This window comes from Pleurodeles waltl, chromosome 11 (genome assembly GCF_031143425.1).
Source record: "Pleurodeles waltl isolate 20211129_DDA chromosome 11, aPleWal1.hap1.20221129, whole genome shotgun sequence".
In the NCBI taxonomy this organism is placed as follows: Eukaryota; Metazoa; Chordata; class Amphibia; order Caudata; family Salamandridae; genus Pleurodeles; species Pleurodeles waltl.
This window is the reverse complement of record NC_090450.1, coordinates 696,688,532-696,716,098: the sequence shown is the minus strand read 5'-3', so window position 1 is coordinate 696,716,098 and position 27,567 is coordinate 696,688,532. Positions and strand designations below refer to the sequence as shown.

Genomic DNA, 27,567 nt, shown 5'->3' with positions numbered 1-27,567 from the left:
TTGGTGTTGCACACTAGGGTAAAAGAATTGTGAATAATGTACACTGTTTGCATGTAAGTACCATCAAAAATACAGTTCACTTACAATACACAAGAAAAGGAGATCACATTTTTGCATGTACAGTGACAAAGAACGATTTGCAATGGGAACCGAATTACACTATTCGTGATCTAAATAAGTTACTTCTTATACAATCCGCCCAGAACCATTGAAGATACACGTTCCATGTAGTAAGATACTCAGACCTAAACACATTATTTCTGAAAAAGATGAAATTAGAGCACCCATTAAAGTTCTGAAAGTGAAATTCCAAAAATAGGATACAGTGTAACCATACTGTGGAAAGATGATGACAAAGCACAAGCCTTAGCGAGAAAGGAGTTGTCAGTGTGTATATATAGAGAAAAGAGCAGGATCGACTCCATTACTCTAGTCACTCCATATGACAAACTCACATACCCTCTGCTCAAATTAACTCTAAACTAATCCACCACTAATTCCTCTTGGGTTCCGAGTAGCGTGCTACACACCAAATTCACTTCGACTCCTCGTCAGGGGTAGTAAGCCCTATATAAATACTATTACAATTACAATTTATGTCACAAGATTTTTGCAGGAATTGGAAGTCCAATTGAATTTGACTCTGATCTAAACAAATTGGTTACAGAATGTCCTCTAGTAGCCATTGAAAATGGAAGCAATTTAGGTATGCAAGAACAGCTAAGGAAGTTTAATTCCCAAAAAGAAAGGAAATATCCTTTTATAACTTACATGAATTGCACACAGATAGCAAAAGGAAATGTAGTACCCCATCCTTATTCAAAGAAAATTATCGAATTAGGAAATTCTGCTACATGTAATAGCAAGCAGTGGATGTACAGTACAGAAAGCTAGGGTGGATTGTTTTCTAAGGAACGACTGAGAGGATAGTCAAGCTATGTTGAAGTAGACAAGGAGCCATTATGCAACTGAATAAACAAGAATTACACTTAGTCAGGCATCACCTGTCAAAATTCCATCCAAGTATTCGGATAAATTAAAGACATCATGAAAAGTGGTGTTATAAGAGAACATTTACTGGGTCTTTTGGGTGGAACTGCTTTACACAGTGCACCTGAGATATCTGCATGATCTACAATGTTTAAGCTGCTTTTTACTAATAAATGGTCTGTATTTCAAATGTGTGCTATCTTGCTGAATTGTAAATACAATTGTATTTCAAATCATATGAAGGAGGAAAGACTCCAGAACGTATGTTGCACTAAAATCAAGACTTGGGGCTTCATTACGAGTTTGGTGGTCCCAGGACTTCCATGTTGGCGGTGGCGGTCGCACCGCTATGTTATGACAGAACACAGCCAAAGCACTACTGGCACCGCCAGTGCGGTCCAGCTGCCACAAATGACGGTAGCCACCTGCAGGCTGGCAGAGACCATGTGTTAGACGGACAGATTACAAGGAGCACATCGCCAAGGTTTCCGCCGCAGTCAAACCTCTACAGAAACCCAGGCGGAAACCAACTGTATAACCAACCGTATAAAAGGAGACACTCACCTTTAGGAAGCCATACTTGTCCTGAGCTGTCATGGAACCAGAACTACACGTCTTCCTGCTGCTCCTGCTCGCCCAGAGACACCGGAATCAAGGCCGAAGATGAAAACAACAACTGGGAGTACACACACTTACCTGTCACTGTTGTAAATTGTCAAAGTACCTATGCACACACAACATACCAATCAGGAATGGGTGGCGAGGGCGACACACACACACACACACACACACACACACACACAACCACAACCTGATAGCCACATACACACCCGCACGTACCCACACTACAGCCATCTCTCACACACACCTACTCCCAGAAACACAGCACTGGCAAAGTCACACACAACAGCACACAACACTACCAAACGACACTACAACACCACAACCGCTAAACCATCAAAGCATTGGCAAGCACCCACAATAGACACCACCCATTGATATACAACACAACGTACCACTGACAGGGAACAAACACACACTATCACACAACCATACAACGCAGCATTCGGCATACCCAGCAAACACACATCACAATATATCTGACATACCATTCTCCACACACAAAAACAGTCAAACCACACAAAGGCACACAACACTGCAACAAACACATGTAAAAACAAGCACCATTCAATACCATGAGAACAGCATGTCCACAACATACACATGGCCATCACACAACACACACACATCACTGGGGTACAAATGCACTGCACACAACCTCACATGCTGACCAAACAAAACAGGTAGCATTAGCACTACTTACACACAAATAGTCACATACAAACAAAGTCGGCCATTTTCAAAAATGCACCAAGAAAAGAACTCCAGGACAAATATAAATAGTGCAGCATGCCCCTGATGCACATCTTGGTGCCCTGAACTTGTCTCGGGTCCTCCCGCCTCTTCCTACAGTGGGTGTTTTGCTGGCTGTAGACCCCCAGGGTCTGCACTTGCTTGCCGATTGCACACCAAATTCCCTTCTTCTGATGGTGTTGACCTGCATGGATCACACAAACATAAGGAAAAAGTCACGTCCACATGCTTCATCCCAATAGAAGTGGAGTGTCCTCCCTGGGGCCTTCATCCAGAGGGGCAGTGGTATCCTCTCCATGGTGACAATGTCAAGGTTACCTTTGGAGGGAGTAAAACGCAGAGTTCAGGTTACAGTAGGGGTATTTTAGCATTTGTGTGAGTTGCAGACGGTGTCATTGCTGGGGATCATGTCAAGGCACTGACAGCTGATGCACTATGTAATGTGGATACAACATAAAACTCTGTAACTTTATTTCATACACCATGTATTATGTTGATGAACCATGTTGGTAGTGATTGTACAGCTGATGGCATATGGTATTGTCAAATAAATGACATGGCTGTTCACCTCTGTTACCTAGTGAACTGTCTGGCATGATAGCTGGCACAAATAAGAGCTTTTGACTGGACATTGGCCTGTATCTGGATGTACTACATGTGCATCCACTTAGCCATCTGACTTTCCAAATCAGGTTAGTGTGTTTCTAGCTTTGGATCTTTGATCTGTGGCCATTATATATGGGCACTCGGCGATAGCTGTGTTTTGCTTGGGATGTTAGTGTGAGTGAGCCATTGCATTGTTGTGATGGGTGTTTTTGTGGGGACATGGTAGTGGTTGTGTAGCTGGTGTGGTTGTGTTCAAAGTGAATGTGTGCAGAGTTAGATAAATGGTGAGATGAGGGTGCTGCGATGTGAGCGGGTGACAGGTGTGGTGGATTGTGTGTGGTACTAATATTTGTATTTTGTACAGGCATGTGATGTGTGCGTAGTGAAGTGTCTATGGGTGACTATTCTTGCAAATTTTAACTCTCTGGGGTGTTGGTTGTCTGTGGCTGTATGTGGTGTTTTGATTGCAAAGGATTGTGGGTTGTGTAGGGGTGTGTTATATAGTGCAGTGAGTAGATGTGTGGGGTGTGTGGATGTGTATCAGGTGTGTGTTATTCAAATTATTCAATTTGGTGTGGTTTTCTGAAAGACATGAGTTGAGACTGCTGCGATTCACACAACCAATGGTTTTCCGTAATGGAAGAACTGCTGGCGTGATTTGTGGATTGTAATATGATGGGAGGATTTTTCTCAGGCTGGCATTGCTGGTGGTGGGTCCGCCTCTTTTCCCTCCTCCACTGTCCTGGCAGTTTCGGGAATTTGGCTGTTTTGTGGCAGACATCACAGTGTGACTCTTAATACTGAGACGGCTGGCCAAACACACATGCGCTCTGAGGGGAGTGCACTCCCCTCAGCTCGTCACCCCCAATGCCCCACCCCTTTTACATGGAAAGGATAATAAACAAAACTTATCAGCCTTTCCATGTACAAGGATTTCCAGTGGTTGCTCCTGGCTCAGGACGACGTTCCTCCCCCTATACGGACGAGCTGCACCTGGTCGGCAGTTTTTTTTTCTGACATATGCCAACTCTGATTTTGGCCTCTAGCTGCTCAAGGTGCAGTGGTAGACCTGATGCCATGTTTTGAAATATCCCATGTGAATCATACAAAACCACACTGTAGCCCACATGTGATATTTCACCTCAATGCCATGTGTAATTTTTACACACTTGTACCTCAGAGTCGCCTAAGGCAATTGGGGTTAGGCAGTTATATGTGATATTTACAGTATCAGAGCACATGCACTGGGAATTTGTTTCAGCAGCCTCCCAATGTGAAAGGGAACCATACAAAAAGATTAACTTTCCTAATAAGTATATAACACTGTGCAGCTCAATTACTTCCCTGAATCCTGAACACCCTTCCTCTGATTGTACACTAGCAGACCCTTTGATTTCTGCTGGCAGTGGCATATTCAATTTATTGGATGTTTTTATTGAGTCACTCTTTTCTGCCGTTTTACTTTTCTTGACCCCAGTTCCTCTGTCATTTCACCAACTGCGTCCTTTCTTCTAACTGCAGGTTGACTGCCTATGTATGATTGTAAAAAGCACAACTCTTGCTAGGGTAGGTATGTTTACGACCTTTGATTACATGCAGTGAAAAGCTGCTTCAGATTTACTGACATGGAGGACCTGGCGTGTACATTTTTTTTTTTTTTTTTTTTTTTTTTTTTTTTTTAGTTCAGTACCCAAGGATTTTTGTTGAATCCATTTGAAACTGCAAACTATTGTAAGGATAGTAGGCATGGAGTAATATAGTCAAAATGCTATATTTGTGTCTGCAACCTTAGCACAGCTTTGTGAAGTTGTTCCTCAAGATAAAGACAGAAGCTCAAATAGAGCTTTTCTTAAAAAGTGTAGGCTGAATTATACTAGGGCGAGAGCTGTTTGAAACCTATAACCTCAATTACAAGCTATGCTACATCTGCAGTGTGAGCGAAAACTGGAGTACTTGCCACACATTAAAATTGTAAGTTGTGTGTTTAGACCACAGTGTGTTTTTTCTTTTCATGCATACATTTTCCCAGGAAAAACCTTTCTAAATGTGCATGGGGAAAGCAGGCCAAACTAGAAGAATAACCCAGTGGAATCTTTGTGGAAACACCAATTGCTGTGGCTAGTCTCCATTCAGAAATTCAAAATTCATAATTCTGTATCTGCGAATTATCAATTTCTACAATATATTTAATACTTGATGGAGAATTACCAATTTGGTTCTTCCACACTTATAATAATGAGGACCTCTGAGTTCTACTACCTTAGGAACATGGGCTTTCAACAGAAGTTTAAAGTTTTTACACAAGCCATGAGGTTTAGTGCCAATTCTAAAAATATTGTACATGCACTCCCTAAGATCCAAAACTACTCAGAGCCAACCGCGAGTGAAAGGTTTTTGGTTTTAGGTTTAGTTCTGTATCTTTCCCTAAAAGAGTGGCGTGAGTTCCATGCATCTCTAAAGCTGTCACAAGAGAATTGAAATGGTATTGACAGTACTGGCAGGAGCATCATCGTGAACAAAACAGTGCTGTACACGGGCATATTGAAATCTTTCGGGCAGTCTGTGATGAATGACAGTCAATCTCATGAAGGAGAATGCCTTTGAGAAACCACCCTTTTTCTTATGGAAGCAATTCAATTAGAAAAATATGTCCATACAATCCATCTTTGAGAGGTAGAGGATATTCCTTAAACAGGTAGCTGGCAATGCTCTTTCTAGTAATGTGGTGTAAAGTCCTCAGTTGTAACAGTGTGCCAGTTTTCCCCATCTTTAATCTGTTTTATATAGTCTGGCTTTTTATTGTAATACAAAACTATCCATACCAAGGGTCTTGCAAAGCACGTTTCCATAAATATTAACAGTTGTCCAGCAAGCCAAGCAATGTTGATGACCAGCATCCAGTCCGATTGCGTTTGAGGCCTATTAAGGTTTTTGTCATTTTATTGTTATGTTAACTTATGCATGATTTTCTCCTTGTTGTATTCCAGGGAAGGATATTGTGGTGAGGAAGTTGTGTGAGCTGCAGGGATCTGAGAAGTGCTGTGTTGTGGGTACTTTGTTCAAATCCATGGAGCTGCAGCCTTCTATCCTGAGGGAGATCAGTGAGGAGGTAAGTCAATAATCTCTCAAGGAACAGACCAGGCAGCTTTTCATAGCCATGTCAGTCATCAACACATTCACAATAATGTATGGGTGTAGTGAGCTTGCCGAAGCCACACAGACCTGCTCTTCCACAGTAAAGCAGCAGCTGCCTACTTGGCATAGCCAGGACCCTAACATCCAGGACCCTTCTGTAGTCCGGTAGCAATAAACACAGCAGGAAGGAGACACTGAATCCCCCACACCCATTACATGTGGGCTTTGCAGGCCTTCTAGCAAAGGTGCAGCACCCCCATTCTACACTCAGGCCGAATGAGAGGCAGTCTGGTCTAGAGAATGCCAAAAGCAACCTTGCCAAAGCATACTAGCAACAACAAAGTATTTGCCATTTCTTCTGAACCTCCTTTGTTCCTTTAGAAATAGCCTGACAAGACCACAGCGCTAGTAATCTCTTAATAAACACTTAAACAACACTAGAAGCAACATGGCTGTGCCAAGGCACAGACAGTCTGTTTCTAAACAACCCGGCAGTGCCAGTGTCAAAACAGATGCACTGAAAATACTTTGCTGCATGCTCGGAGATACTAGCATTAACATGTCAATGACAGTTATCGCTCAGCCCTGTCAGGATTCATATGTAGTGTAGATAGCATCAGTCGCGGCTCTAAGTGTGCCGAAGGGGCGGGCGGCAGGTGTGGGGGGAGAGGGAGGATGACAGGGTTAGAGAAGGGGGAAATAAAAATTAAATAAAATAATTAAATAAATAAACACTTGCTTGCCGCCGCACTGCTCCACCGCTCCTCTGCTACTCTGTTCTCAAGTGCAGGCACAGGCTCCCAGCCTGCCCTGCCTGCAATCGTGATGCTGCTCAAAGCAGCGTCAGGATTGGCTAGGAGCGGGCGTTCCCAGGCAGACTGTGAGCCTATGCAGGCTCTCTCCAGCCCAGCAACTGTGATACCGGTCTGGAGAGAGCCTACTGCGCGTGTGTGTTTGGCTGGCCCGAGACGGCAGGCCAGACACACATGCTCGACACCTCCGTGTTCCCCCGTCACCGCCCACCCTTTAGAAGGAACAATAATAAACTCAGTTTATTATAATTTCCCTGTAAAGATTTTGCAGCTGCTGCTGCTGGCGAGAAGGCAGCACTTCCACGCCCTAATAAAGGAGCCGCCCCTGCATAGCATTCACCACTGCCTTGGTGAAGGGGGCATCAATTGGCCATTTTGGCTGAAACAGAGACCTCAGGACATGCGTCAAAAACAGGAACAGATTTTGAGAAAGTCGACTTTTCTGGGGGGTTTCTTTGGTTTTTCTAAGCCCTCCACGTGATAGACTGAGTAGATGCTCAGAGTTGTTAATCCGTTAGTCATTTGAGCAGGCACTTTTGAAGGGAAATTTCAAGCATTACAGAGTGATGTCAGAAGACGTTGTTTAGCAGCAAAGAGTGAGTAGTGAGGGAACAAGTTTCTTTAACCTGTTGACTTGCAATTACTGCAAGTTCCAGTTTCTGAAAGGTTCACCAATAACCTTGTAATAGTTTAAAATGATTCTTTTATTTAATTAGTTGGGTTATGTTTCACAACACTGAGTTAAGGCTAGTAGCTAGGCAGCAGCACAGGGGTCATGTGTGCTTCCTAGGTTTGTAGCTCAGCTTCCACATTACACTAGCTTCTAGTCTGCGAAATCACAATATAATCCATACTATTATTTTACCAAAATGTGGAGAGCAATTTAAAAATGTTCATTTTTAATGCTTCTGTTCTACGCAGCACAACCTACTGCCACAGCCACTTCGGTCAAAGTACATCAGCTCCACAGATGAGTTGATCCTGGAGGATGAGCTGCAGCGCATCAAGCTCGAGGGAAACATAGACATTCAGAAGTTTGTCACAGGTATGCTTTGTGGGCGGAAATGATGCTAATGGGGGCTTAGAAAACTCACGAGAGGATCAGGCAGATCGCTGCCGCTAAGCCAGATAATGGAGGGTAGAAATGCCTCATTTTTCGAGTAGACACACTTCTATGGAAGAATGCCCTTCACCAAGCAACCAGAATAAGAGCTAGTGTTGAACGTTTAGTGTTTACTCAGTTGGTCGATTCACAGAGGGCCTCCGCACTCGTGCGGTGTCCCCTCAGTCCTGGGGGAGTCTCGGCACTCGGGGCGGGATCTCTGCAAAGGGAATTCTCCGAGTTCTCATTGCGGTGATTCCGCCACAAGTGTGAAGACTCCCCCAAGACTGTGGGGCCTCCAGCACGGGTGCGCGGGGCCCTTTGTAAATCAGGCCCCATGTCTCTGCCATGTGCACATGGTAACCCTGTAATGCTCAAGCTAGCAGTCAGTCAGCCTTTCCCTCATTCTTTGAGAGGATAATGAAGTGTGATAGTGTAGTCTTGTCTTGAAATGTTCCTTCTCAGCAGTACTTTCAAAAAGCTGTGCTTGCATTCAGTGCATGATACCAGTATGCGGCAGGAAAACAAAGCCCTTCAAAAGGCTTCATTTTGCCATCATAGCTGCACATTTATGCGTATGTTTTTGCAAAAATAAGTTTTAATGGTGATCCATTATGGGGGTTGGGTTGAATTGGTTTTATCAAGATGTAAATCTTCTTGAGGAGAAAATTCCTCTAGTGTTGCATCAGCCTTAGCTAAAGGGACCCGAAAATGAACTAAAAATGTACTTGTGAAGGGATAGAATGTGAATCCGCCTCCTACTGATAGTGATTTTGTCGAAAAGAATTTGGATAGTGTCTCATTGAGCTCGGGAGGCTGGAACATCACTTTGCTTTGCAATAGGAATTTGGAGCTTTGTAATGATAGTGAAGTGTTTTTTTTAGGTCGCGTGGGATTGTACTGTAACCTGGAGGGAAAAGTAGGTCTTTGTCTTCCTTATTTTAGAATAATATTCTTTTGCGTTAGCGGAATAAGCAAGCCTAGAGTTTGATGAATAATCTATGCCATTTGCGTTCTTACTGGCAAATCACAATATTGATGCCGAATGCCTACTGCTGTTGCAGTCATCAAACTGATACTGCTGACATCAGTCCACTGATGCTGCCTCCTCTCGACCCGGTGCTGCTGCCACCCTTAGGTGGTGCTGCTGACATCAGACCCTTTTGTTGTGCTCCTTGATTCAGTTGTGCTAGTTGCCGGACTGGCTGTCACCTTCCTTACCATGTGCTGTGCCATCCCTTACTCTGGTGCTACTGCAATCCTCTGTCATGTCCTGCTTCCTTTATCCCCTCCGCCTGCTGCCCTCAAATGCCCATATTACTTCTCCGCTTTGGCTGGTTCTTCTGCTGCTAGCTGGTGCTGCCCTCATCCTTGACCCAGTGCTACTCCCACCTGGTGCCTGCTGCTACTACCTTGCCCGTCAGGTGCGGCTGTTGAGCGATGCCAGTTTTGCCACTCCACCCACTGTATGCTGCTGTCAGTAGGCCCTGCACTGCTTCTTGCACTGGATTTAGCTCGGTCCTTTCTCAAATAAGTGACACTGTCCCACTCAGCTCTTTGCCTCAGCGACACTCAGCCTCTCCTGTCCTGGTCCGCCCCTCTGTCCTCCCTCTGCTGCTTCCTGTGACTGTTATTTACTTCCTCTCTTGGGCTGGGGCTGTTGACCTTTCTTGCTGTGGTGTGCCACTCTTGGCCGGGTGCTCCTGCCGCTCTCGGGCTGGTGCTTCTTTGCCTCTTACCCTGTTGGATCAAGCTCCTTTGCTTTATGCTGCTCGCTTCTATCCTCTGCCCTTGTTGCTGTTTCAGTTGGGCCAGACTGATTGCCTGCAGCCCATTGTTGCTGCCGCCTGCAGCCTGGTGCTCTGGCTTCCATCAGCTGAGATCTGCCGTTCTTGGCCTCGTTCGGCCCTGTGCTGAAGCGTTCCTTGGACTGATGCAGTTTCCACCTTCATATCCATGTCACCAGCATCCCAACCAGACCCCTATTGGTTATTTTGTGCTGTTGCCCCTTTGCCAGAGAGATCTAGTGTCAATGGTATTTTCTTTCTCCTACCCAGGTACCATCCTCGCTGTGTTTGGGGCAGAGGACGAAGCTGGACGGTTCATGGTGGAGGACCACTGCATAGCTGACATGCCCCCTCAGGTGCCACGACCAGTCCTTGAGAGTGACAGGTGAGAGGCTGGAAGTGTAATTGTGGAGGTGGGAGCAAGGTTCAGGAAGTGGGTTAACAGGGACGATACCTGCAGCTGTCTGAAGTGGACAGTAGGCGCTGGGGATGAGACTGCAATTGGTAATTGGAGGATAGAAGGATACTGCAGGAAAAGGGAAAAGAAGCATGCCAGGATATGCGAAAGGAGAGTGACAGCGAATAACAGGTTGAGACTCTCAGGGATAGAGGAAGTGAAAAGAATCCAGGGTCTAATAAGGTAATATATGGGTTCTAGATATTGCATTGCTGTTTATATAGTGCTTATTAGAACTGGTGAGGCACTGAATCACTTTTTCAGAAGGGTAGCACCCTACTCTGGAGGAGATCAGTGTTGGTGATTTAGTCAGTTATAAGTGTTGTAATTATTCATGCTGTTTGCACCCAGTGCTATGAATATGTTCTTTTATTCTCACACTCAATATTCTGTACATTCCATATATGGTGCTTTTGTGTTAGCGGTGGTGGGTTTCACACCGTTAGGAATATAATTCTGCAAATGAGTATTAGTTGTTACGTTGATTCTAGCTGTAATGCCTTTGTGGGAAATATTCTGCATAACGTAAGGCATATTTATGTCTTTTGACAACACACGCTGAGGTTTGTGCTATACAGTCATCATTTTTTGTGTCTCATTCAGATTGACATGCAAGGAGATGTAGGCAGAAGAAATGATGGAATAATAACAAGATTTCTGAGATGTCTTGGGGAATTCTTTCCGGAAATGTTAGGTGGTCTGCTACTGCTCGTGAAGAGATATTCCTTTATTCTCACGTTCTCGTGGTTGTGACAAAGTGTTGTTATACTAGACTAGGTGAAAGATCACTGGGCGAGGCTGCTGTGATCACTGAAAGAGACTGCTAACGTAAGGGAAGGAGATAGTTGGGTGAAGGGGACTTTGAGAGAGGCACTGAGGAAGTATGTCTTGAACAACATTAAAGGAGGATACTATTTTCATACAGAGATTTGGATATATTACTCAAAAACAGCCATAGAGGTACCCATTTTATGTACTATGAAAATTAAAATATAAAGCATTCGGCCTGCCCTGTAGGTTTTGAACTCTGTAGACCAGTGGTTCCCAATCGGGGGTCTGCGAAGCCTCCTCAGGGGGTCCGCGGCTACCTAGAAAATTCAATAATATTAACAGATTAGCTCCCCAACTTTCAGTAATGACTCGGTGGCGGATTCCAATAATGATTCAGTGGGGGTCCCCTGTATCCAATAATGATAAAGTGGGGGTCCATAGAAGTCAAAAGGATGGGAACCACTGCTGTAGACCTTTGTTTCCATTGGCCCACACAGTATACAATCTAACACGTGACAGAGCAAGTTCTTATTTAGAGCTTTTGTCAGCCCATACATCTTATATGTAAATTTAGCACATCCACCTCCTGTCTGATTTTGAAATTCTTGATGTGGTAAATGTCAACAAAGGCCATGGTTCCTTTCCAAATGAAAACATGGAGACACTGTTAAGCCTAGTGTTAGGGGAATAGGAATCCATGCACTTTAGAATTTGTCCTTGAACATCTTTGAGCACTAGTTTAAAAGCAGTACCTTCACTGGTGTTTTTTTCCCCTCTTTTGTGTTCTTTTTTCTCGTATGCTCCAGTCCATTTGCACCCTAACATTGCCAAGTTTTACTCATGGGGACTCCAGAGGTACCCAGGCTTTGTGGGTTCCCCTTAAGGGGACCAAGAAATTAGCCAAAATTCCAGCAAAAATGTCGTTTTTTTAAAAACAAAATGGGAAAAAGGGCTGCAGAACAAGGCTTGTGGTATTTTTACCTGAAAATGGCACCAACAAAGGGTTTGCGGTGCTAAAATCACCAGCTTTCAGGAACAGGCAGATGTGAATCAGAAAACCCCATTTTCAACACAATTGTGGCATTTTACTGGGACATACCCAATTTTTACTATTTTTTGTGCTTTCAGCCTCCTTCCAGTTAGTGACAGAAATGGGTGTGAAACCAATGCTGGATCCCAGAAAGCTAAACATTTCTTAAAGGTAGACACAATTCTGAATTCAGCAAGGGGTAATTTGTGTAGATCCTACAAGGTATTCCTACAGAAAATAACAGCTGAAATAAAAAAATATTGAAATTGAGGTGAAAAAAACAGCTATTTTTCTCAACGTTTTCCTCTGTAACTTTTTCCTGCAATGTCAGATTTTTTTAAAGCAATATATTGTTACGTCTGCTGGACTTTTCTGGTTGTGCAGAAATATAGAGCTTGTAGGTTCATCAAGAACCCTAAATACCCAGAGTCAATAAATCATCTGCACCTTGAGATGGGTTTTCATTCTATACCAGGTATACAGCAATTCATTTGCTGAAATATAAAGAGTGAAAAATAGGTATCAAGAAAACATTTGTATTTCCAAAATGGGCACAAGATAAGGTGTTGAGAAGCAGTGGTTATTTGCACATCTCTAAATTCCGGAGTGCCCACACTGGCATGTGAATCACAGGGCATTTCTCAAATAGACGTCTTTTTTACACACTGTCTTACATTTGAAAGGAAAAAAAAAACTTGTTTTGCTATTCTGTGTTCCCCCAAGTCTCCAGATAAAAATGGTACCTCACTTGCGTGGGTAGGCCTAATGCTCGTTACAGGAAACGCAACATGGACACATCACATTTTTACATTGAAATCTGACATGTTTTTTGCAAAGTGCCTAGCTGTAGATTTTGGCCTATAGCTCAGCCAGCACCTAGGGATACCTACCAAACCTGTGCATTTTTTAAAACTAGACTCCTAGGGGAATCCAGGATGGAGTGACTTGCGGGGCTCTCACCAGGTTCTGTTACCCAGAATCCTTTGCAAACCTCAAAATCTTGCTAAAAAAACACTTTTTCCTCACATTTTGGTGACAGAAAATTCTGGAATCTGAGAGCAGCCACAGATTTCCTTCCATCCAGTTTTCCCCCAAGTCTCCTGATAAAAATGGTACCTCACTTGTGTGGGTAGGCCTAGCATCCGTGACAGGAAATACCCCAAAACACAACGTGGACACATCACATTTTCCCAAAGAAAACAGACCTGTTTTTTGCAAAGTGCCCAGCTGTGGATTTTGGCCTCTAGCTCAGCCGGCACCTGGGGAAACCTAGCAAACCTGTGCATTTTTGAAAACTATATACCTAGGGGAATCCAAGATGGGGTGACTTGTGGGGCTCTCACCAGGTTCTGTTACCCAGAATCCTTTTCAAACCTCAAAGTTTGGCCCAAAAAAAACACTTTTTCCTCACATTTGGGTGACACAAGGTTCTGGAATCTGAGAGGAGCGCCAAATTTCCTTCCACCCAGCGTTCCCCAAGTCTCCCGATAAAAATTGTACCTCATTTGTGTGCGTAGGCCTAGTGCCCGGGAAAGGAAATGCCCCAAAACACTATGTGGACACATCAAAATGATCAAATACTAAACTACCCGTTTTTGAGGGGGGTGACCTATGTTTTTGGTCATGGACTCAGCAGCCATATAGGGAAACCTACCAAACCCAAACATTTCTTAAAAATAGACACCCAAGGAAATCCAGGGAGGTGTGACTTGCGTGGTTCCCCCAATGTTTTCTTACCCAGAATCCTCTGCAAACCTCAAATTTAGCTAACAAAATCACGTTTCCCACATATATGTGTGGGATTACTGCACAGGGACAAATTTCCTACCACCCAACGTTCCCCTCAGTCTCCCAATAATAATGATACCTCACTTGTGTAGGTGGGCCAAGTGCCTGCGACAGGGAAGAGCTAAAAACAGGTCGAAATTGAGTGGGAACCAAAGCGGGTCCAAAAGGGCAGTTTGAAAAAAAGCATTTTTAGGCTGACAAGTGGGGCAGAATTTGTATCTGTATAGATGAGACAATGCTGGGTGGTAAGAATTTTGTGGGTTCCTGCAGATTCCGGAAGGTTCCATCACAAAAATTTGGAAAAAATTTGTGATTTCCAGCAGAGTTGGAGGTTTACAGGGCATTGTGGGTAAGAAAATGGTGCAGTGTACATGTGAAGCACACCACCCTGGACTCACCTAGATGTTTAGTTTTCAGATGTGTCTAGGTCTTGTGGATTTTTCTACATGGCAGTGTCCATAAGTCCAAAAAGTGCAGCACTCTACATTTCAAGTGGGACGATTTTAAGAGTTAGCCAAGCTCTCAGGGCCCAAATGTAAAACCAAAACCCAAAATACTCAAATGTCCTCTTGCTTGCCGTGGAATAAGATGTTTTAGTGTTTGGGGGATAGCTGAAAGACTGTTACCCCCTTCAGTTGGGGGGAGGGGCATAACCATGCCCATACTGGTTTGTAGCCACCACCATACTATTATTATTATTATTTGTTTTTATTCCCTGGCATCTAGTAGACTTTCTGCCCCCCCTTGTTTGTGGATCAGGGTAATTGCCCCATCTGCCCACTGGTGGGCAGAACAACTTTGACCCCGTTTATTTGGGGTGGGGGTATAGCACATCCCCACCCTCTTATTTTGAAAAACAAATCTTCCCTAGGGGGCAGAGATGGCCAACAGTAATGTGCCTCCATGGGGAGCGACCCTTGCCCAAGGGGCTGCCGCCCCCCCAAACAGAACACACACCAATCCCTGGTGCCTAAGTGAGTTCTGCTTTCCCTTGGGACAGATCGGCCTAATAGAAATAGACCGTTCTGCCCCCCAAATCAGAACTGGCCTAAAAACAATTTGCCTTTCCTTCCCTTTTCATGCCTCCCCTGCCCTCCGTACTGAGCAGAAACTAATCAGTTTCTCCTCTGGTTGCGCTGGAAGAATTGCTTCCAGAGCGACAGGAGTTGACCTCTGATAAGGTCAGTGCACATTGGCACACTGATGTCATCAGACGTCACTGGGGAGGTCTGGGGGGATCGGGGGTGGAAGGGGAAGCGATTCCCCTTCCAGCCCCGCCCTGGGGGCAAGGGGGTCGGGGGGAAGGTCCTCAGCAGGGGGGGCGCCAGCGCTTCCCCCGAGGGCCTATACCAGGACGTAATGGTAACCATTATGTCCATTGCGGGGAAGGGATTAATATTATTACATTGGTGCCAGAAGGCATTGCAGTAGGGGCTGTTATGTATTACACTTGTAGAGGCATTGCAGATTGTCTAAGCCTTTTTTTATGGTACTACTGGCATTCCTGCACTGAGGTGATCACGTCTGGTAATCTTGCATGGATGACCGCTAATGTAATCTTGTCTGATGTGTATAGCACTAATAATATTAGTAGCTCAGGGTGATTTTTATTGAACATAAGTAGCTTTGTTAGTGAAAAGGTTGGAAACCCCTAATCTTTGTCAAGGTTGTCAGATTTTTTTATGCTTGGAATTGTAAGGCACTTAATCTCCTGACACTTGACTGAAGGCTGCTCTGGGGACCGTTTTCAGTAAACTTCATACTGCAACGTCCTTAAATTGTGGATTTACTTTCAATATATGTACGAGACAGAAACTTGGCCCACTTTAAATTAGATACAGCGCAAAATGTGTAATGTTGACAATCTACATAAGTCTGGTAAACCAAGATTAGCCAAGAACAATACCATACAGGGGGTGTGGAATTCCTTTATCCCAATGCCCAGGACATATTGTTTGGGGTCAAGAACAACAAGGTTCCATATTTATTTTGTCCTTGGGGCAAGTAGGCCCAACCCCCTGCAGCTCAAACCCTTTGGCTGCCAGTTTACTGCACCACATTATGGATCAGGGAAGGGCATTGTCTACAGTAAAGGTAACATGAGTCAAAATGTTAATTCTGTTCGAACTTGTATTTATGGTTCATTAATTCAAAGCCTTTATTATAATGGTGAGCTGGCTCTAAGGAACTGGTGTAAGCTCTGACAGCACTACTGGTAGTAGTTCCAATATAAAAATGCGTACCCACATTTACAAAGTTGAACAATATGAGGCTACTTATAATGCTCCCAGAATACTCTCTGGTTAGATGCAAATAATTTCAGAAGCATGAAAGCAATATTGAGGATTCTTTGATTTCAAAATCAAAACGTTCATTGAAAAATGAAGTGAGGATAATAAAAAAGTTTTGCTAAGCTGCTGTGAATTTTTGGTACCATTTCTTTGAAGCATCATTTAGTAAAATGTGTTGATGCATGCTAGTATTTCTAGAAAATATAGCCATAATTGAAAAAGCAGTGTAACCAGTTTCAACAAGATTATGTAAACAAGCATTGTCAAAGACAGTAGGTTCCACATTGGTCGCTAGTCTTTTGGTTTTGTCAATGTGAGTCTTGTTTTGACATGTTTTTTGTAAACCTTTATTGTTGTGGGAGCTGCCGGGCCCTCACTGCGATAACAAACGTTGGCAAGAGCAAAAATATGTTTTGGTCTCAAAAAGCACACATTGTCACAGTAGTTCCTGGCATTGAACAAAACTACTTTGTGTGCCAAAGTGCTTCTTGTGGAAGAGCAGAATGCTGTCACTCATAGTAAAGCCTGCCAATAGATCGAGAGAGAGACATAACTGTAAAAAAAAAACGAAATGTCTTGGTTAACGCCAGGCTTAATTACGGACCCAGTGCTTAAAGGATGTCACAAAAGTGCACCCATGGTATATGTCCTTGCATTCGTGCAGATTTACAACTCATGAATTACCAAGAATTTACAGAAGTAGGTCAGGAAATGTTACTCCTAGAAAATATTTGTGAACTAAATTTTATCTCAAGCAAACATGTATGTCTAGATTTGCTTATGTGAAAATCTGTTGAGCATTTACAAGTTCACTTTCCTTCCAATTACCTTTTTCCCCAACTGTCAGGAATACATTTCCAAGATTTCTCAGGATGGGAGACAATTAGAGAAGAGCTGGTAAAACTCCCTAAAACATGCAAGTTCATAAGTTTGTACAGACTCCAAAGGGCATTTCAAACCTGGAACTATTGCTTACTGCTACCGACAGCCTCAGTATGTACATCTGTGGAAAGGTGGCAAAATAAGGGATTTGCTAGTATTCAAACCCTAATTTGAGCACTGGCATAATCAGAAAGGCTATTATCAAAGCCCTTATATAATGAGATTGCTGCCATAATTTGTCGCTGCACTACATGGCACCAAAGGGACAAGTGGATTTTGTTGCAGGACAAGTTGATTTACGAAGCAAGCTGTCCCATGGACACGTAAAAATTTCATTCAATTACACACTCCTGCCATAGCTTTTAAAATACGTTGTTTTCAAGGAGAGGCAATGCGTCATCAGCTGGGAGATTCCAGTGCAACTTGTTTCATTAAGAGCTCAAGTGAAAATCAAATGTATATATCTGCTTTTTACATATTCCCAAATGTGGGTGTGATCAACTCCTGCCTTACAGGAGAATGCCTCTATCTAGACAGTATGACCAATATGGTCAATTGGGATGTGGTCCAAATTCCACTGTACTCTCCACACTAGTCAAAAGCTTTTTCCTGCACTTGTGATTGTGGAAAGGAAAGCAGGGCTTGAACTGACTCTTTATTGAGAGAGAGAGAGAGAGAGAGAGAGAGAGAGAGAGAGAGAGAGACATAGAAAGATGGAGATCTTGCCCAACCATCATTTCTCTGTTTTCTTTATTAAACCCTTCTTTAGTGTTCCCCTGATAATGGAAAAGAGTGCGGAGAGACCCAAGAAGTGCCAGAGACTTTAATTTGCCCTTGGAGTAACCAAATTGGAGAGAGTTTATGTTCTCACTCCTTTCCCTGTCTTGCTGGAACAGGTTTGTGCTGCTGGCTTCAGGGCTGGGACTGGGCAGTGGGAGTGGAGAAAGCCTCCTTGGCCTGCAGCTGCTGCTGGACGTGGTCACCGGCCAGGTGGGCGATGAAGGGGAGCAGACCAGTGCCTCACAGATTTCCCGTGTAATCCTGGCAGGCAACCTACTGAGCAAGAGCACACAGAGCAAGGATACGCTGAATAAGGTAAACCTCGATGTGGCATGGGGACAGCGGGTGTTTATGCTGGAAGCTTGGAATGCCTCCGCCCATGCTCTTTGAAGGTAGCTTGTAATACTAGTGGCCATGCTGTATCTGTTTTTATGTAAGGGGAAACTGCTGCTATCTGCTATGTCTTTGCTGTGTGTGAGGGCTATTGCAGCCTGCTACCTGCACAGTATCTGTCCTGTGTGCTTGAGTATCTTGTGTGGATGGAGCAACTTTGTGTAATGATATGGGTGGCTATGTGGATATCCAGTGATCTCGTCCTCTGTTTTTTCAGGCCAAGTACCTGACAAAGAAAACTCAAGCTGCTAGTGTGGAGTCCATCAGGATGCTGGATGAACTTCTGCTACAGCTGAGTGTAAGTGCAGGGCCGGCAGATGCCCTTTAAAAAAGCTTGCCGATCGGGATTTGACCCTTTCATTCGTTGATCAAACTCGTACTAGGGCTTCTGGTTTTGGGGCAGTGCCTGAGACAGTTCTGAGGAAGGGAGAAATTTAGATAGAGCTCTGCAGGGTGGCCACATACTATCAATGCTAAAGGTGCATGCTCATGGTGCCGCCTGTCACAGCCTTGAAAGAGGCTCAAAAAGCTTCACTCCCGAACAACCCGCCTCACTTCTGAGAAATCCAGTATGAAGCAATACGATATCTGCTTATCACCCAACACAAAGAAGGGAGATTGGGATAGGCACACATGAGTAACAATTAATACTCAAGCTTCCAGCAAGCTGTTTGGCTGTAAGAGACACTCTTTCCAACACCTTCGATAAGTACTTACTTTGGTTGCTGTTACCTGTACCATTCCTAATCTGTCTCCACTTGGAATTATAGACGTTAAGCAGCCTGACTACAATGAACTCTTGCTCTCTTACGAGGTTTGTCCTTTTTCTCTTTGAATCTGCCCTTGCGTTTTTACCCCACCTTGTTGCTGTCTGTAGGCTCCTAACATCTGTTCTCCTTTTGCCCTACTGATCCTCCACCCAACAAGATCTGGCCACTGATAATCCCCAACACCTCCTCCGTATTAGATAGTTTTACCTCATGTCCCTCACCACTGGAACACATCCCCCCTTGACCTTCCAAATATCCTCAAAACTTCAACTTCTACAATCCATAGAGCACTCTCCAGTTGCCATGCACACAATATGTTATGAACACTCAAAGGGACTCTGCTGTATGATGTTTGGTGCAGCAGGTCTTTAATGTCTCAAGCACTGGTTTTTTGTTACTACACACTGACAAATTCCTCTCAACATCATAACCTCTGCACATCACGCTCAACAAAGAAATAAGAAATGCACTACAGTAAACAGTTAACCATTCTCCTTTTTGCCTATCACCACTTGCTCCCTGCCCTGAGCTAACCCCTTACAAAAGACAGCAGCTTGCTTCTTTAATATGCAACTTGAATGATGTCCTACTGAACTTACGTCACTAACAAGTCTCAAAATACACCTACAGTTGCCAGAACCATGGCCACGTTTCATTTTTGGGGATTATTTCCCCTGTTTTTCTGGAAAGAGTGAAGTCTGAGAATGTTTCAGGAATGACTAGAGGTGAGGTAAACGTATGGGGTCACGTCCACAGAAGTGTTTCCTACATGCTTGCTGTTTTTTGATTTTCTGGGTTTTGAGGCCAAGTGTGGGTGTGTTGCAGCTATTTTAATGTAGCATGTGAAGGTAATTTTGGTTTATATCCATGCCATTCCAGAACACTTTGGGCCTGATTAAGAGGCTGGCGGATGGAGTAAAGGCTGTCAGGGTTGCAGAAGACTTTACATTCTCCACCCTTGCCTTTACTCCACCTGCCAAATTGACATTTCACTAATCACCCTACTGTGAGCCCTATGGGTTTAAATGAATCGCTGCAACAGCAGTTCATACAAAGCCATGTGAGAGTTCACAAGTGTTTTTCTTTTCCAAAAACAAACTGAAAGTGGGAGTCTTTTGTTGGAAAAGAAAAAAACTTTTATTTGTAATGCTCCTCACCGTCAGGATATTCCTGATGGTGACGGCCAGAAAAAAGCCATTTGACCCCCCTACTCTAAATAGGGCAGATGATCAGATGCCTTAACTACGACAACCCGCTCTCCCTCGGGTTGTCAAAGGAAGATTTCCGCAGACTGTATAAATTTTACTTGCTAGGCGTAATCCTGGCAGTCTGCTCAACTCAAAATAGGGTGGGCGGACCGAGCGTTTGGCAGACAAGCTACTCCGTCTTAGTTGCAATGAAATACTCTGTCCACCAAACGGTAAATCAGGCCCTTTGTTCCTCAGCAATGTTGGTAAGGTCAGTGTCTAGTGGAAGAAAACCGTATTACAAAAGCAATTGGGAGGTGTAGACTGCATAAAATACAGATGCATCCACCTTTGTGTTAGCAATAGATAGATCATAAGGCCACCACTGTTATAGTTTCATAGCCCTTAGGTGTTGCTGTGTCATCTGTGAAAACTGTTGATAGCTTTTATTCAGGTTTTGGATGAACACAAATGTTTTAGTGGGCTTTCAAATAAGCAGGTCTTTGTGCTTCCTGACATGGATTGACTGCCTTCAAGAATTTGTACCCTAACAGATCTATCTGTGTGTTTAAACCATTCTCACTTCAGCTGGCAGACAAAAGGGATTGTCAGCGTGAGGTGCCTCGTTGGTGCTTACTAAGGAGGAGGGTTCCTTTTGTATGGGCTTTGTTCATATCACAGACAATGCTCGGTTTTATTTTAGCGCTAAGTCGAGTGCCTGTTGAAGTTGTTTTGTGTTGTCTTGAATGTGCAGCAGTGCAGTTTGGCTGACTAGTTTTCTCCTCTTTACTGCATGTGAATGACATTTTAATTAACATTCAATTAATTATCTTAACATTACTGTAGTCATGTTATGTCCACAGATCTGTTGCACTTCACCCGGCAGTTCTACTGTAGAAGAGGGAGGGCTTCACTAACCTCAGTTCCTTGTAGTTTAGTACCCTTGACCTTTGAGTTAATTGTTACTGATTGTTGCGATGGAAGTGTTGTAGGCCAAATATGCTGCTATCAAGAAGTGTCAGGCTTCAAGGTGAAGCCGCTTTGAGGGAGACCTTGATTGGAACGCTATCCTACAAAATACTGGAGGAAAGTACAACCTTACCTCGCTTGCCATATAGTCATATAGTTATCAGTAACTGGTTGCAAGAGCTCAGTCAAGGGTGAAGACAGAGTCCGATTGGTGAGGGAGAAAGAACATCTCCATCCTTCACTGTGCATCAGAGAGGAGCTCACTACCTATGGAAGGAGCCTGGGAATGTTGGAACAAGAACAAGTAGACTTGTGGAAGGAGGCGGACAGGTCAAACAGCGCAACAGCAGGTGCTTGCAGTTTCCTTACTTGCAAAATAAACATTGTAAGCATCATTTCACAGCATAAAAGTGTCTTTGTAAGATTCTGAAGCCTGTGTGAATGCAAGTCCTACTGCTCTCAGAACTCCAGTTTTTCCTCTTTGCTTGAGGAGGCACTGCATTTGCATACTTGCACGCTTCTCTGTGGTTTTCTTTTTAAACAGGCAGAGCTTCCCTCAGTCTTCGTTTTTACTTCGGTCCCAAGGTTTTATCCACAAGTCAAAGGCTTTGAGGAATGCAGCCATCACAGATGGCATTACCTGGCTCCATCGCAAGAGCTCCATGCAATGTCTGGCCTTAAACATATGGACACCATTTTGAATTGCCTTTTTAAACTGAGCTGCAGAACATTGTACTTTTGAGGATTTGTTTGCTTTTTAATATTGTGTCTTCTAGACCTTTTAATGTGTTATGAATTTTTTGGTGGCAACTGCAAAAATACGCTATTGTATGCTACGGTTTTTAGTAACTATGTTTAATAAACTTATAATAATAATCATGCAATGTCTGGGTGCCCAGCATCCCATTTTATATAACTTTTTGTGAGACTCCCCTTCAAGGAGAGTGGGCAGGCCTATTTTGATACTAGGAATCCTCCTGTGATGAAGATGGGAAGGCATATACATTTGAAGAAGGGGTTATGCCATAATATCTTCCAGTTACAAAAGAGAATACTTGTTTGCTGCCTGTGGTTTAGTGGTGCTAGCTTCAGCTTATGGAACTTGCAACATGGTGTACACACCTTTTTTTGTATTTTCAAAAAAATAATACAATAGTCTTGAATACAATATCATTCCTTATAAATCGCCCCAAACTTAAGCTCAAAGTGTGCTCTCAGCTAATCTCTCTGTGGTTCCTTTACATAGTATCTTTCACATCACAAGCAAATGAGTTCCCTCAAGAGAGTACAAACAACCATTCATAACCAAACAAGGAACTAATTTGCACATTACCTAGTTATATTCTGCTTATTTGTTCTTTATCAACACATCACCCACCAGCCAGTCACCGGTGTCTTGCACTATGCAGTGTGATGCAGCGCTCCTTTAACTCATGAACATATGTAAAGGATCCCCTATACCTTTGGCCTTGACAAGAGTTGCAGTGTCACTGTATACAAACCTTCTGATTTTTGTCAGAAAAACAGGTCTTTTAACTAATATCTTGTTTTTGGCCCTGAACCACACCCCAGTCAAAAGCTCCTCTGGTCTCTCTGATTATTTTTCCTCAATGTTGCGAAGTTTTCTGATTCTAAAACTTGAAATTCAAACCAGTGTTCAAGGGACATGTCAACAGGATTTAGGCCTAGTGGGGAATGCCCCAGGCAAGTGGCTGTCACTGATTCCCACTTAGTCTGCCTGTTGTGCTTGAGGTCGTCTCACGATTCCCCGGCCTGCAGCCAGTGCGCCCGGATTCACTTTAAAGTCACCCAGGAGGTGAAGCTTTTAGTCTCTGACACTGAAAGACCCCTCATCAGTCTAAATCCCAGGAACTGGGCCTGCAGCACCTTTTGGTTTGAGCCATTTTACAGACCATTCCCTTGGGAGGTACTCCCCTTTTATCTGTTCAAAGGTGAGGAATCTGTGGTTAGAAGTCTCCATGAGAAGAGCAACTTACTGACTTTCAGTAACATCTTTTCTGGTAGTAATTCATCACTGGCCCACCCATTTTCCCCTTTCTGGGAACTGGACTCATTAAACTAAAAATATTCCACTGTAGGTATTGCACATTGGTCAAAACGAATTGGATTTGTGCTCTGTGTCTGTAGGGGTGAAAGAACCTCAACAGCAACTGATTAGCTTGCGTTGGTGGCTATTATGTAGACCCACGCACGTCACATTGGTGCAGCTGACGCATGCAAAGCTGCAGGCATCATCTCCCAGCACACAGGGGTGCTGCTTCAAAGTCTTCCAGGTCCTGTCTGACACCTGGGGATATATGTATTCTAAGGTTAGGAATATGCGGTTAGCATCTGTAAGGAAATGCCTCCTTGGCATGGTTGCCCCCTGACTTTTTGCCTTTGCTGATGCTATGTTTACAATTGAAAGTGTGCTGAGGCCTGCTAACCAGGCCCCAGCACCAGTGTTCTTTCCCTAACCTGTACTTTTGTATCCACAATTGGCAGACCCTGGCATCCAGATAAGTCCCTTGTAACTGGTACTTCTAGTACCAAGGGCCCTGATGCCAAGGAAGGTCTCTAAGGGCTGCAGCATGTCTTATGCCACCCTGGAGACCCCTCACTCAGCACAGACACCCTGCTTGCCAGCTTGTGTGTGCTAGTGAGGACAAAACGAGTAAGTCGACATGGCACTCCCCTCAGGGTGCCATGCCAGCCTCTCACTGCCTATGCAGTATAGGTAAGACACCCCTCTAGCAGGCCTTACAGCCCTAAGGCAGGGTGCACTATACCATAGGTGAGGGTACCAGTGCATGAGCATGGTACCCCTACAGTGTCTAAACAAAACCTTAGACATTGTAAGTGCAGGGTAGCCATAAGAGTATATGGTCTGGGAGTTTGTCAAACACGAACTCCACAGCACCATAATGGCTACACTGAAAACTGGGAAGTTTGGTATCAAACTTCTCAGCACAATAAATGCACACTGATGCCAGTGTACATTTTATTGTAAAATACACCCCAGAGGGCACCTTAGAGGTGCCCCCTGAAACTTAACCGACTATCTGTGTAGGCTGACTAGTTCTAGCAGCCTGCCACAAACCGAGACATGTTGCTGGCCCCATGGGGAGAGTGCCTTTGTCACTCTGAGGCCAGTAACAAAGCCTGCACTGGGTGGAGATGCTAACACCTCCCCCAGGCCGGAGTTGTCACACCTGGCGGTGAGCCTCAAAGGCTCACCTCCTTTGTGCCAACCCAGCAGGACACTCCAGCTAGTGGAGTTGCCCGCCCCCTCCGGCCAGGCCCCACTTTTGGCGGCAAGGCCGGAGAAAATAATGAGAAAAACAAGGAGGAGTCACTGGCCAGTCAGGACAGCCCCTAAGGTGTCCTGAGCTGAAGTGACTCTAACTTTTAGAAATCCTCCATCTTGCAGATGGAGGATTCCCCCAATAGGGTTAGGATTGTGACCCCCTCCCCTTGGGAGGAGGCACAAAGAGGGTGTACCCACCCTCAGGGCTAGTAGCCATTGGCTACTAACCCCCCAGACCTAAACACGCCCTTAAATTTAGTATTTAAGGGCTACCCTGAACCCTAGAAAATTAGATTCCTGCAACTACAAGAAGAAGGACTGCCTAGCTGAAAAACCCCTGCAGAGGAAGACCAGAAGACGACAACTGCCTTGGCTCCAGAAACTCACCGGCCTGTCTCCTGCCTTCCAAAGATCCTGCTCCAGCGACGCCTTCCAAAGGGACCAGCGACCTCGACATCCTCTGAGGACTGCCCCTGCTTCGAAAAGACAAGAAACTCCCGAGGACAGCGGACCTGCTCCAAGAAAGGCTGCAACTTTGTTTCCAGCAGCCTTGAAAGAACCCTGCAAGCTCCCCGCAAGAAGCGTGAGACTTGCAACACTGCACCCGGCGACCCCGACTCGGCTGGTGGAGATCCGACGCCTCAGGAGGGACCCCAGGACTACTCTGATACTGTGAGTACCAAAACCTGTCCCCCCTGAGCCCCCACAGCGCCGCCTGCAGAGGGAATCCCGAGGCTTCCCCTGACCGCGACTCTCTGAAACCTAAGTCCCGACACCTGGGAGAGACCCTGCACCCGCAGCCCCCAGGACCTGAAGGACCGGACTTTCACTGGAGGAGTGACCCCCAGGAGTCCCTCTCCCTTGCCCAAGTGGAGGTTTCCCCGAGGAACCCCCCCCTTTCCTGCCTGCAGCGCTGAAGAGATCCCGAGATCTCTCATAGACTAACATTGAAAACCCGACGCTTGTTTCTACACTGCACCCGGCCGCCCACGCGCTGCTGAGGGTGAAATTTCTGTGTGGGCTTGTGTCCCCCCCGGTGCCCTACAAAACCCCCCTGGTCTGCCCTCCGAAGACGCGGGTACTTACCTGCAAGCAGACCGGAACCGGGGCACCCCCTTCTCTCCATTCTAGCCTATGTGTTTTGGGCACCACTTTGAACTCTGCACCTGACCGGCCCTGAGCTGCTGGTGTGGTGACTTTGGGGTTGCTCTGAACCCCCAACGGTGGGCTACCTTGGACCAAGAACTGAACCCTGTAAGTGACCTACTTACCTGGTAAAACTAACAAAAACTTACCTCCCCCAGGAACTGTGAAAATTGCACTAAGTGTCCACTTTTAAAACAGCTATTTGTCAATAACTTGAAAAGTATACATGCAATTTTGATGATTTGAAGTTCCTAAAGTACTTACCTGCAATACCTTTCGAATGAGATATTACATGTAGAATTTGAACCTGTGGTTCTTAAAATAAACTAAGAAAAGATATTTTTCTATATAAAAACCTATTGGCTGGATTTGTCTCTGAGTGTGTGTACCTCATTTATTGTCTATGTGTATGTACAACAAATGCTTAAACACTACTCCTTGGATAAGCCTACTGCTCGACCACACTACCACAAAATAGAGCATTAGTATTATCTATTATTACCACTATTTTACCTCTAAGGGGAACCCTTGGATTCTGTGCATGCTATTCCTTACTTTGAAATAGCACATACAGAGCCAACTTCCTACATTGGTGGATCAGCGGTGGGGTACAAGACTTTGCATTTGCTGGACTACTCAGCCAATACCTGATCACACGACAAATTCCAAAATTGTCATTAGAAATTCATTTTTGCAATTTGAAATTTTTCTAAATTCTTAAAAGTCCTGCTAGGGCCTTGTGTGTTAAGTCCCTGTTTAGCATTTTCTTTTAGAGTTTAAAAGTTTGTTAAAAGTTTGAATTATATTCTAGAAACAGTTTTAGATTCTTAAAAAAGTATTCCAACTCTTAGCAGAATAATGTCTGATACAGAGATGCAGGTGGTGGAACTCGACACCACACCTTACCTCCATCTTAAGATGAGGGAGCTAAGGTCTCTCTGTAATATAAAGAAAATAACCATTGGCTCCAGACCTACCAAAATTCAGCTCCAGGAGCTGTTGGCAGAGTTTGAAAAAGCCAACCCCTCTGATGATGACCTCACAGAGGAAGAAATTAGTGACTTGGAGGCCAATGTCCCTCCTCCAGTCCTAAATAGGGAGAACAGGACCCCTCAAGTCCTGTCTCCAACTGTGTTAGTCAGAACTAGTGAGTCCCTCACAGGAGGGTCCCACATTTCTGAAATCACTGAGGATGCTCTCAGTGAAGATGACCTCCTGTTAGCCAGGATGGCCAAAAGATTGGCTTTAGAGAGACAGCTCCTAGCCATAGAAAGGGAAAGACAAGAGATGGGCCTAGGACCCATCAATGGTGGCAGCAATATAAATAGGGTCAGAGATTCTCCTGACATGTTAAAAATCCCCAAAGGGATTGTGACAAAATATGAAGATGGTGATGACATCACCAAATGGTTCACAGCTTTTGAGAGGGCTTGTGTAACCAGAAAAGTGAACAGATCTCACTGGGGTGCTCTCCTTTGGGAAATGTTCACTGGAAAGTGTAGGGATAGACTCCTCACACTCTCTGGAAAAGATGCAGAATCTTATGACCTCATGAAGGGTACCCTGATTGAGGGCTTTGGATTCTCCACTGAGGAGTATAGGATTAGATTCAGGGGGGCTCAAAAATCCTCGAGCCAGACCTGGGTTGACTTTGTAGACTACTCAGTGAAAACACTAGATGGTTGGATTCAAGGCAGTGGTGTAAGTAATTATGATGGGCTGTACAATTTATTTGTGAAAGAACACCTGTTAAGTAATTGTTTCAATGATAAACTGCATCAGCATCTGGTAGACCTAGGACCAATTTCTCCCCAAGAATTGGGAAAGAAGGCGGACCATTGGGTCAAGACAAGGGTGTCCAAGACTTCAACAGGGGGTGACCAAAAGAAAGGGGTCACAAAGACTCCCCAGGGGAAGGGTGATGAGACAACCAAAACTCAAAATAGTAAAGAGTCTTCTACAGGCCCCCAAAAACCTGCACAGGAGGGTG

The 27,567-nt window shown here is 44.5% G+C and overlaps 1 protein-coding gene across 3 annotated transcripts in view; it reads left to right on the top strand.

Moving 5' to 3' along the window:
* Positions 1-27,567, top strand: part of POLD2 (DNA polymerase delta 2, accessory subunit) — a 67,890-nt gene that overhangs the window by 23,949 nt on the left and 16,374 nt on the right. For all 3 annotated transcript variants that reach the window (XM_069214251.1, XM_069214250.1, XM_069214252.1), the window contains 5 exons: positions 5,958-6,079; positions 7,839-7,962; positions 10,077-10,191; positions 17,922-18,120; positions 18,416-18,496. In XM_069214251.1, coding sequence (XP_069070352.1) covers positions 5,958-6,079; positions 7,839-7,962; positions 10,077-10,191; positions 17,922-18,120; positions 18,416-18,496 — 641 coding nt within the window. The remainder of the gene's footprint in view (positions 1-5,957; positions 6,080-7,838; positions 7,963-10,076; positions 10,192-17,921; positions 18,121-18,415; positions 18,497-27,567) is intronic.